The 12111-nt window shown below is 50.1% G+C and overlaps 1 protein-coding gene across 1 annotated transcript in view; it reads left to right on the plus strand.

Annotated features, from left to right (window-relative positions):
• The window catches only part of MORN5 (MORN repeat containing 5), a 34194-nt gene extending 25791 nt beyond the window's left edge, over positions 1-8403 (plus strand). Inside the window, exon 5 of the mRNA XM_052649706.1 lies at positions 8324-8403. Coding sequence (XP_052505666.1) covers positions 8324-8403 — 80 coding nt within the window. The remainder of the gene's footprint in view (positions 1-8323) is intronic.
• Positions 8404-12111: the final 3708 nt, after the last annotated feature.

Below are 12111 nucleotides of genomic sequence, written 5' to 3' on the forward strand. Positions count from 1 at the left end.
GGTGCTCGGCCACTGTGACCCTTGTCCCCTTTCCCGAGGCTGGACACCTTGATTCATCCTGGTCTCTTCCCTTTCCCAATCCCCACCTGAGGCCCCTGCATGCCGGGTGGGCGCTGCAGAGCGGTGGTGACCGCAGGTGCAGTTGGCCCAAAGGCGTGCCGAGAGCTAGCAACATCTGGCTTGTGGGTGACCTGAATCCACCTCTTTGCCTTCTCTGGGCCTGCCTGCCCCGGCCTGCCCCTTGCTTTGAACAAAATCATTAGCTGAGCTGCAGCTCTTGATCCTTATGATGCTGATTCTTTTGTAAAGACCTCCTCTTCCCCGGTTCCTCCCTGCACCGCCCGTAGGGAACCAGAAGTCCCAGGGGTGCTGAGTTCCTTAAGAACGCTCCCTTGAAGGTACCCAGTTTGGGGATTAAGGACCCATCAAAATGATGATCCTAGCTCGTACCTCCTGGGTGCCCACCTAAGGCTGTTCAGCCCCACCAGTCCCCACTCTGCCCTTTGCCAGAGGTCTGGTGAAACCCCCTGTATGGACAAGCTTGCTCAGAGAGGGGCAGTGACTTGTCTAAGATCACCCAGCAGGCTGGCAGCTGGGCTCACATAGGACCCAGAACTCCTTCCAGCCTATGCTGTGTGGTCATAGGTGCCTGAAGTCCCACCTTGCATTGACAGTTTCTGGCTGTCTTTGGTTTGGGCGCATTTCCTGCAGGCAACATACTAAGCACTTTTTGGAAATGATCTCCATTGACTGTTCCAGGCAGGGACCTCTGCAGACGAGGAAATGACACCCAGATGTGAGGCCACTTGCCCAAGATCTCCAAGCTAGCGGCTGCCGCACTCCAAAGCTCATGCCCCTAACCCACGGTGCCGCATTGTCTCCCTGCCAGCCATCAGGGGAATCAAGATGGCCTTGCATTTGCTGTTCGACTTGCAAGACACTTCTTCCCCTAGCCCTGCACCGACCTGCAGGCTGCACGAACGCCACCCCCGGTGACCTGGGCCACGCTCGGTGGCCTGTGCAGGCCTGCCCTCACTGTGAGGTCGGCCCCAGGCCAGTCAGGGCTTTGAGCTTCCTGAGTGTGGCTGGCGCCCAGGTATGAGCCCAGACAACCCACCCTCCCTGGGCGGTGGGGCTGCCCCGTCCATGGCCTCCAGACAGAAAAGGAAAAGGAGCCAGTGGCCTGGGCCCTGCACTTGGCATGTCTGCTTTGCCCTCTCAGCTCCGTTTGCTGAGGGTGGGGAAGAAATTCTTTCCCCTTTGTCTCAATCCCACAGGGTGATTCTTACTTTTATGTCCCCAAATTTACATTTCTTTCTTCATTCATTCACCCTGTATTTATTAAATACTTCTTAAGTGCTCGATCTGCATTGGGCTCTGAAGAACAGAAGTGAATTGATCATGGCTCCCCTTGGCTGGCAGGCGTGACCGTGACCAACACCATGACCTCGACCTGGGTCAGAGAAAGTGACCTCCAGGCAGGGCCCAGGTGCGGGGGAGGAGGGCTTGGAGGACACACGTTCTTCAGGGCCTGAAGTCAGAACCTTGTGAGGCCTGAAAGAAAACCATGTTTACTCAGGCAGCCCCATTTCCTGACCACACCGTCCTTAACGCACTGTGGATTTCTACTTCTTTGACAGAAATTCTAGAATAGCAGTTTTATGTTGCATTTGGTTCTTTGTGTTAAAAATATGACGTTGTTAAATTGTGTTTAAAATATATTGCAATTGTTATTACTCAAGTTGAGGTCTTCCTTCACTTTTACATCCAGAAGGGTCCAGAAATGGGACGTGCCCTGGGCCTCTCTCTGCTGAAAGGAAGAGTGTCCCCCTCCCTGGAGTGGCGTGTACAAAGGCATGGGGCGCTGAGCACCTGTCTGTGGCCAACTGCAAACAGGGTGGCTGCATTTCACAGTGTGAGGCAGGCCGGGGAGGCCAGCTGGAAAGGCCTCAAAGTCCAGGCGAAGGAGTGGGGAGCCTTTGCAGGGAAGACTTCTCAGCAGGGGACCCTGCGGGTGGATGTGGAGTCTCTCTTCCCAGTCCCTTTTCATCTTTATAAGATGCCTCTTTCTCCTGGTGATGGGTGAGACTCATTGGGTCAGGCAGGGGAAGGGATGTGGGGAACAGTGGGGTCACTTCCAAAGTTTGAGAACCAGATTAAAGAAACCTTTGTGGCCCAAGAGGTGGAATGAATTGGGAGACTGGGATTGACATATATATATATTTATAGAACTGTGGTGTTGGAGAAGATTCTTGAGAGTCCCTTGGACTGCAAGGAGATCCAATCAACCCATTCTGAAGGAGATCAACCCTGGGATTTCTTTGGAAGGAATGATGCTGAAGCTGAAACTCCAGTACTTTGGCCACCTCATGCGAAGAGTTGACTCATTGGAAAAGACTCTGATGCTGGGAGGGATTGGGGGCAGGAGGAGAAGGGGACAACAGAGGATGAGATGGCTGGATGGCATCATGGACTTGATGGACACGGGTCTGAATGAACTCCGGGAGTTGGTGATGGACAGGGAGGCCTGGCGTGCTGCGATTCATGGGGTTGCAAAGAGTCGGACACGACTGAACTATGTATGTAATGGGCTGCCTTAGTGGCTCACATGGTAAAGAATCTGCCTGCTATCCAGGAGACACGATTTTGATCCCTGGGTTGGGAAGATCCCCTGGAGAAGGAAATGGCAACCCACTCCAGTGTTCCTGCCTGCAGAATTCCATGGACAGAGGAGTCTGGCAGGCTATAGTCCATGGGGTTGCAAAGAATCAAACACGACTGAGAGACTTAACAGACACAGACACACACACGTACATAATAGATAACTGCTGAGAACCTACTGCACAGCACAGGGAACTCTACTCAGTGTTCTGTCGTGACCTAAATGGGGAGGAAATTCAAAAAAGAAGAGATACATATATCTGTCTAGTTGATTCACTTTGCTGTACAGCAGAAACTAACACAACATTGTAAGGCAGCTATACACCAATTAAAAAAAAGAGAGAGAAAAGGAAAGATATCTTTGTGCCCCAAGAGCAGACAGATTAAAGCAGAAGAGTGCCTAGGTCAAGCCTTTGAGTCTCAGTCCCCTTGTCCCCAGCACTAGGCACACGACAGGCCACAGGATTGGGCTTTTTGATTCATTCATTCGTTCATCCAACAGATGTGGGCTGAGCACTCTTGTGTGCCAGACACTGGTCTGACAATGCTACAGTGGAAAAGGCCCTGGTTTCACTGGAACTCACAGTGGGGATGGGGAGACGGACAACACATAAATAAACAAGAAAATTGCAGCAAGAGCTGTACACCATGAAGGAGACAGAATGAAAGCCTCAGGATAGAGTGACTGGGAGTGAAGGTGGCTGGATCAGGCATCACAGAAGCAACATTTGAGCTGAGACCTGGATGCCAAGAAACAGGTGTCAGGAATGTTTGTTGATCGCAGTCAGAGACAAATCAGAAGGCCACAGACTGACTCGAGACTTCACCTGGCAAAGCATATATTGGTTGCCTACTGTATGCTGGGTGCAGTAGTCAATGAGACATATACCTGCATTGGGTTTATGCCTAGTGGGAGGGAAAAATATGTAAGGAAATTTGCCAATAACCATAGACTCATAGTTTTTAAACTGAATGACAGATTCTTTAAATTCTTTACAATTTTCAGGTTTCATACATGACTTCATACAATCCCATACTAACCCTTCCCCACTAACCCCTGCATTGCACCTCCCCCCTTCCCTGTCCCAACTGGTAACCACCAGTTTGTTGTTCATATTTGTGTAGGCTCATAAATTGTGATGTGCAGGGCCCAGGAAAGAGAAAAGGGTGTGAAGGACTTTATTCTAGATGGCTGGGTGTGTGAAAAGACTTCCACTCCTCTTGGAGAATGCGATAATCTCACCTTTTACAATGCACGCTGGATTTTCAGGCATTTTTAAAAAATAAGTGTTTTATTTTAGAACAATTGCAGATATACAGAATTTACTGAAGCAACAGTACCGAGTGTTCTCACTATACCCCACGTCCAGTTTACCTGTTACTGACATCTGACATTGCACCATGCGCATACCACAATTAATGAAGTAACACTGACATATTTGGAGGAGGAAACGGCAACCCACTGGAGTATTGTTGCCTGGAGAATCCCATGACAGAGGAGCCTGGCGGGCTACAGTCCGTGCAGTTGCAAAGAGTAGGACACAGCCGGGTGACTGAGCATGCGTTGACATATTAGTAACAACGTACTTCCTCCTCATTTCCTCCATCTTTCCGTGATGCCTCTTTTCTGTTCCAGGATCCCGCTCATGACACCACGTTACACTCAGCTGTCACATCACCTTAGGTTCCTCTTGACAGTGAACATCTCTCAGACTTTCCTTGTTTTCGATGACATTTTTGAGGAGTGTTTTTAAAATGCCCCGTGACTGGAATTTATCTGATGGGTTTCACATCCTTCGATGGGGGTTATGGGTTTAGGGGAGAAAGTAAATGCCGTTGTCATCAAATGGAGGCTGCACATTATCCACACAACTTATCACTGCTGACATTGACCTTGATCACTTGGACGAGGTGTGTTTGTCAGGTTTCTTCACTGAAAAGTTACTCCTTTTTTTCTCCCACCCCCTTCCTATACTGTCCTTTTTAGGAGGAAGTCACTATTTAGGAAGTCCTTTTTAGGAGGCAGCCCACATCTAGGGAATAAGGAGTCATGCCCAGTCTCCTCAAGGGCAGAGTATTCAGAGATTTGCCTATTTGCCAAATGTTATGAATTTTTACCAATATTTTTATGCTGGGTCTTTTTACTTTTTACAAATTTTAGAACCCTATTGGTGTTTCTGGGAACCTAGGAATATCTTACTTCAATTACTAACATGCATGAAATTACCAAAGCATTAAATTAGAGGGTAGGAAAAAAGCCAATGATTATTTTTATTTTTTCTATTGTGGATACATATTAACAAAAGATTTGGGAAATACCCAAAACAGAAGAACCTCTCTAGCCCTATTGCTAGGAGCTGACCATTATTCCCATTCAATTTATTATTTTTTGCTTCTGTGCGTAATTTGTACACAGATTATACTATGTAATGCTGTTTCTTACCTCCTTCCATCTTTTTTTTTTTTTGCTTCTTGTCATATCAAAAACATTTCTCCTACATTGCTATATAGACTTCATAATCATATTTTTTTTCAGTAGCTGCTAAATATCCCCTCACGTGGCTCTTGGTGTCCCCCACCACCACCAAACTATAGCTGTATGCTTGGCATATAGTCAGTGTTTAGAAATTACTTGTTAAATGAATGAATGTACAACAAAGTAATCACCCTCTTGTTTTAGAAGCGTGGGTTATTTCAGTTTTCTTGATTCTAAATAGTACTGGGACAAATAGATTATTCCCTTAGGTTAACATCCCAGAGTGGAATTACTGGGCCAGTGGGGGCCAAAACTTTTCAAGATAAATGCACCAAACCAGAAATCTCCCTCCCCTTCCTCTGAACCACCAGCAATTGTGCCGAGGGTAATAATTTACAATTGATTAAAGAGTTTGTGGGGTGTTTTTTCCCCATCTTTCTTTCTCCTCCTCTCCCCCTCTCCTCCTACCAAAAAAAAAGAGAAGGGGTGGGGGAATTATCTGAGAAGGTGAAGATGTTCTCAGACAATCATATTAGCATATTCCAACAATCGCAATTTGCAAAATAGTAATCACAACTCCCGGGATCGGGGAGGCATTAATCAAAGCTGCAGGTTTAATTCCGTTTTAAATATTGATGAAATGTGCTTCGGCAGCCTCACCCTGGCGTGGCAGGGCCAGGGGAGCCGCCTCAAGGCGCCAGGGAGGTGGAGGGAGGGTTGGGGAGCAGCTGCTGGGAGGAGAGGCTTCTGTGATTCAAATTGGTGGCTGAGCGGCCAGGTAGAGAGTGAAAGGGGTAGTGAAGAGGGCTGTTAAGTCCATTGCTGTCAATTTGTAACTATCAGGGAGGGGCCGGAGGACTGGTTCAGCACAATAAACCCCGTTGGTCTGGTTTCAGGGTTACCGCTGAAGAGGTTGCAGCTGCACTGATTCGAATAGCCTGGAGACTTCAGAACTGTAATTATCAACCAGGCTGCTTGCGGTGTGGCAAAAGTGGGCTTCACCAGTGCTTAACTCCTTGTGTGCCGAGCTTTCCTCGACACCCCCCACCCGGGGAGGGGTTGGCAGCCACCCGAGGATTCCCCGGTAGCCTCCCCAGGGGAAACTGAGGCCCACCAGCTGCTGAGGGCATTCCTCCCAGGCCAGAGCCTGCAGGCGGTGAGCCTTTGTCCTAAGGTCACAGAGAGAGATCTAGTGGGGGTGGGGGACAGAGGAGGGTTACTCCATGGGAGCAGATTCGCCTTCTGGCACCTTCAGGCCTGCCCTGGGGTGGAAAGTCAGGCTTCAGCGTCTGATGAGTCTTGGCTTAAATTCCACTGGCCATGCATATAAGGCAAGGCTTGTCCTGTTTATAAAATGGAGCAATCTCCCCTAGCTAAGTTGCTTTGGTCATGTCCCACTCTTTGCATGTCTGTAGACCGTAGCCCATCAGTCTCTCTGTCCATGAGATTTTCCACTCAAGAATACTGGAGTGGGTTGCCATGCTTTCCTGCAGGGGTTCTTCCCGACCCAGGGATCTAACCCATGTCTCTTAGTTCTCCTGCGTTGGCAGGCTGCTTTTTTTTTTTTACCACTAGCGCCACCTGGGAAGCCCCCTACCCTACCGGGGTCTCACAAATGACTCAATGAGATCCAGCATTTGTAAAGCTCAGAGCACACAGTAAGCTGACAAAAAGTCTTGTCTCCCTGGGTCCTGGACCGGAAGAGGAAGGGGGTTCCTGGTGGGGGGCTGTAGTATGGAGGGCAGGATTTCTGCGGGATTTCCCATGTTTTGGCTCTCAAGGAGTGTCTTTTATCTCCAGCTTCTGCCGTTTGTCACCTAAGTGTTGAAGTGAAAGTGTTAGTCGCTCAATTGTGTCCGACTCTTTGCGACCCCATGGACTGTAGCCCACCAGGCTCCTCTGCCCATGGGATTCTCACCCAAGGAGGATGAGTAATTCCATCCTCCGATCTCTTAGGTGGGAAGCACTGAGCTAGACACGGGGAGGACAGGAGGCAAGACAGGAAGGCAGGGATTGGGGCCAGTCCTCTTTGTCCCCAGGAAGTGGGCATGAACAAGGGAGGGACCGGTGGCCGGCAATGCGGTGCTGGGGGAAAAAAAAAAACACGGGCTTTGCTGAGAGTGCTGGTGAATGGAGTTATGTGCACGACTCCATGACCCTCCTCCCGGAATACAGCCCCAGAGAAATTCTCCACAGACCCACCAAGGGATGTGCCCAAGAACACAGCATCTGTCCCAGCATCATTCCTGGTATGGGAAGTGGAGGCATCCTTCGTGCCCACCCACGGAGGATGAGTAGCTGGAAACTCACCATGGAATATTAGGCAGTGGTCAGGAGCAAAGAACGAGATGTCCACATCGCAATGAGAACAGATCTTGAAAATGCCGTGTTGAGTGGAAAAAAAAAAGTGAGACACAATGAAACTCACAGCACAATGCCGTTTGTGTAAATTAAAACCACATTTGCACACAAAACAGCAGGATATACTTCACAGAGTTACATGCATTTTTAGGGGTACACATCCCACCATTGGAGTGGGTCTCTAGTCGTGGTGAGAGGAGGGGCTGGGCATGGGTTTAGGGGATAAAGGGGAAAAATGAAAATAGAGTCAGTCTGCAGAGGGGCCTGGCAGAGAGAGGCTGATGGCGTGCTGTGGTCCCTCCTCCACTTTCTCTCTCTCTCAGGTTTCAGAACAGCACAGGCCTTGTATGCAGACAAGTTCCTGGGGCTCAAGTTCTAGGCTCTCGCATGTGCTTATCCCATGGCTGTGGACAGACAACTTGCCCTCCGAGCCTGTTGGTTTGTCCACAGAAAGGTGTGGCCCCAAGGATTGAGCTGAGGGAGATAAACACGTGTGGGCCTGCAGGGCCCCCAGCTTCTCCTCTCTACTCCCCACCGAAAGGACCCGAGCAAAGAGAGAGCGTAGGCCCTCTGGAGGAACCATGGGTTCTCTGAAGGGTCCAGAATGGAAAACCTGGAGAATAAGCTAAGGCCTGGACCAGCTGTCCCAGGGGTGCCGTAAGTGGATGTCACACTGGGCAGGGGCCCAGCTCAGAACAGCCTGACGATGTCGCGCCTGCCTCCATCCGGTCAGCAACGTCCACCTCTGACACCACCCCAGTCCTGAAACCCTGCCTGGGGGGCTCCCAGCACGAGGCGTGACCGGCTCCCCCTCCTCCCTTACAGATGACGACGAGCATGAGTGGATCGTCCGGACGTGTCGGAAGGGCTTGGACGAGACCACGGGCCCTGAGCCCCAGTCGTGAGTGCTGTCGCCTCTCCATCACAGGCTTCCTTCTGTGCGCCCGGCCCTGGCTAGACCGGGGGGGCAGGCTATACAGTTCTAAGGCCTGACTTTGGACTCTAGGAATAAAGGTTTTCTGCAGTCAGTGGCCCTGATTTCCTTAGACTATCCCTTGGGATGGGACCCTCATTCCACTTGTGTCAGAATCACCTCGGCAAAATTGTGAACTAGCTATGCTCAGCCCCATCCTAGTATCTGCTAATCAGAATCGCTGAGATTAGGGCCCAGCAATTTGCATTCTCAGCTATTTCTTACACATACGGAAGTTTGAGAGCCATCACTTTATAATGATAGATACATGTAATTGAATGAGCAATTCATAGGTGCAGGCAGCGTGGGTGTATTACCTCAGCTCCTCATAATAGCCTTCTTTGTACAAGAGAGCTTAACGTCACCTTTACAGAGGGGGAATCTGAGGTTCAGGGAGATTTGACCTGACCTTGGTCATACAGCATTTGAATCTGAGTCCCTCTGAAGATAAAGGCCAGCTTTATTACTTTTTTTTTTTTTTTAACCACAAGCAGCCTGCCTGATCAATCTTGATTTCACAGAGCAGTAGGACAGGATGACTGTGCCCAGGTTCACAGCTGGTATCTTGTAAGCGCAGAAATGGTTGCCCACAGCAGCTGCTCCCTCTCTGAAGCTTCCCTAGCTGGGTCTCATACCCTAAGCACAGAATCAGTACGGTGCCCCAGAAAGAATCCAGTGTTGGCATCATACACATCATACATCCCAGCTCAATCACAAGTATCATACAACCTTGGGCAAGTCACTTCACATCTCTGAGTTTCAGATTCCCCATCTGTAAAATGGGTATGATGATGCTTAAACCCACAGGGTAGCTGTGTGGATTGAATGAAACAATACAAGGAGCTGGCACTTAGCAGGAATTCGGTATGTGCTTGCTTTAAAAACTAATTTCTTAGCTGTGCGTACAGAGTAATTATTCTTCAGAATCACCCCCAGGGATCTTATGTGTCAGCTGAAAACCAGCAGAGGAAGTGGTAACATGTTCCAGGGCTATACTTGGGCCACAGGCATCCTGGATCTTTGCCTAGCTTTCCCATCTTAGAGGCTACTGGCTCCTGCAACTGCCTGCACCTTGTCCCGTGGCTCACCAGGGGCTGCCCAGGAGAGAGAGAGTCAGGCCTAGGAGGGCTCTGCCAAGGTCTACAGGGACAAGAAACTAGCTATTTGAACTGGGGACTCATGAGTGGCATGCTGGTGCAGAGCCAGGGGTCAAGGGAGGTCTAGGCATGTTCAGCTAAGCCATGGAGGGGATGGAGGGGGTGGGGTGTGGGGGAGAGATCACCTTTCCCCTCCAAGGCAACAGTCACCTCAGGAGATAGGATGGGATGGCCACTGGGGGATTCCAAAGTATGCTTTGAAAATAGAAAGTACATTCATGTAAAGAAAGACACACAAACTTAAAACTATTTTCAAAGATACACATATATCTAAATCAACATTTGATAAATGGATTGGAGGAGTGGAGAGGGAGGGAAGGGGTAAGGTCAGGGATGGAGCATGCAACAACTAAACAGAGGGGCCCTGCAGGGGCGGAAACCACGGCCACCCTGAGCCGAGGCTTGAGTGACTGTTCCAGGCCACAGGGTCTGCTGGGGAAGCCTCCGCACCAGGCAGAGCCAGTCTCCTCCCTTCCTGGTGAGCCTGGGCTTCCACAAACAGTTCTGCCATTAAAAGAAAATTCGGCAACCAGCAGCAGGATGCCTGCTCCCTAGATTACACAGTGGCTCTGGAACCCAACCAGGCCAGTTGTCACCCTCGTCTCCAGTCCATATTCCCTTCACTCCACCCCATTTCCCAGTCAGGTTCCTCTATGCTTCCGTCTCTGGCCTCCCAGCATCTCCTCTCGTGGACTTACTCTGTGACCTTCTCATCTGAGGATACAGCTCAAGTGCCCCCCTCCCCAAGTCCAGACAGCACATGGGGAGGGATCCGTCTGTCTACAGCATTTGCCTGACTGAGAGCTTCTCCCGGGCTCTTTTCTGAGCCTGCAATGTAAGCACGGGGCCCAGCAGAGTGTGGTCGGGAGTGAGGTGGGACACCAGCCAGTCTGATTTCCGGCACAGCACAGACTAGAGAAGAAACCCACCATGATGCCTTTACCCTGCTCAGCCTCCTAGCTGGGAAACAGAACCAACCTTCTGGGAAGGGGTTTCACTGTCTAGCAGCCCTGCTACTCTGGGGGCCAGGCCTGAGCCTGTGCCTTTCACCAGAGAACAGGAAAGAAATGGAATCCTGTTGTGCTCTGGAGGTCAGTGCCAGCACTTCTACTTGCATTAACTTTATTTATTACACAAATAAGACATTTACAAAGCACAACATGAAAGGTATGTAACAAAACAGACATTGGTTTTACAAAAAAGTGCTTACAATTTTTTTTCCCGTGTGTGTATGTGTGTTTCCCCCTTTTGCTTTGTATTTAAATAAATAGTCCTGATGGCCTGTAGGTTCTCAGGCTGCTCTATCAGGCTAGTGGAGACATGTCTGAACCGCAACATGCTACAACCACGTGATCCACGCAAGGAACAGACCCTGGGTGGGGAGGCTCAAGGCAGAGTGGTACTCGGTGACCCCGGGCAGGACTCGGCCGGCCACTCACCACATGATGCTGCTTGGGACTGTGATCACTGGGAGCAGAAATCAAAGGAAAAGTTAGAGCTCCCCAATCACCAGGGATCGGGCCCAGCTGCTCCTGTTAAGGTCAGCTCCGAGCACAGGGCTAGGCACACATTATTCACTAGGTGAGTTCTGAACTAAGCTGCACCAACTGCATTCGGAGGGGTGCCTTCTCTTTGCCCTGAGTCAGCTGGAACTGTCTTTGAAAGCAAAAAGAGCAGGTTCCCTTCCGGAGCTGCACCGGGCCCAGCCCTCCTCCAGATCCCAGAGTGAGAATGGCATATAAGTTTTCATCTTAAGCGCCAACTTCAAGCATTTGGATTCTGAACCCTTATCCAGACTCAGCGAGATAGTGCTGCAATCGATTATCGATGTCTGCCACAGGTGAAACCAGGGACAGCAGATACCTGTGTACCATGAACTTGCTTTCTCTGTCCTAGAGTCTCCTTCCCAAAGCAACATACCAGATGAACCAAAGCAGGAAGGATGACTTGGGCTGAAACATGCTTACTAGCAGCCTCTAGTGGGAAATGCATCAGGACACAAAGTAATTCTAAAATTACAGGATAACCTTGGGACAAACGGGCGTCCCCTGAAAACATAAATCATGGTCTTGTGCAGCACGAGCCCTTTTGTTTTGTGGGGGTGGGGGGAGAGCAGCAGGACAGGGAGGGTGTGAGCACAGCTGTCTGGCCCGCATTCTCAGGAGTAGGTGGGGCTGGCTCTGGGCAGGGTTGTTGGAGAAGCCCAGAAGTGCCAGCTAGAACCCTGGGCTTGGCACACTCACTCAGCATCAGGACCCTCTTTCTATGCAGAGATGGGTCCAGAATGAATGCTCTGACTGCCCTTTCCCTGGGCTCCATTCCCCAGTCCCTTCAGGAGATACCCCCCTGCCCCCCGCCAAAAAAAAGATGTGGCCCAAGCAGCCCCACCCATCAGGAGTCAACAAGTAGCCAAGAAGCATCCCCAAGTGTAACCTGTCCAGACATTCAGAAATGTCACCGCACAGATCAAAACCCACCTCTGC

This window comes from Budorcas taxicolor, chromosome 11 (assembly GCF_023091745.1).
Source record: "Budorcas taxicolor isolate Tak-1 chromosome 11, Takin1.1, whole genome shotgun sequence".
Classification (NCBI taxonomy): Eukaryota; Metazoa; Chordata; class Mammalia; order Artiodactyla; family Bovidae; genus Budorcas; species Budorcas taxicolor.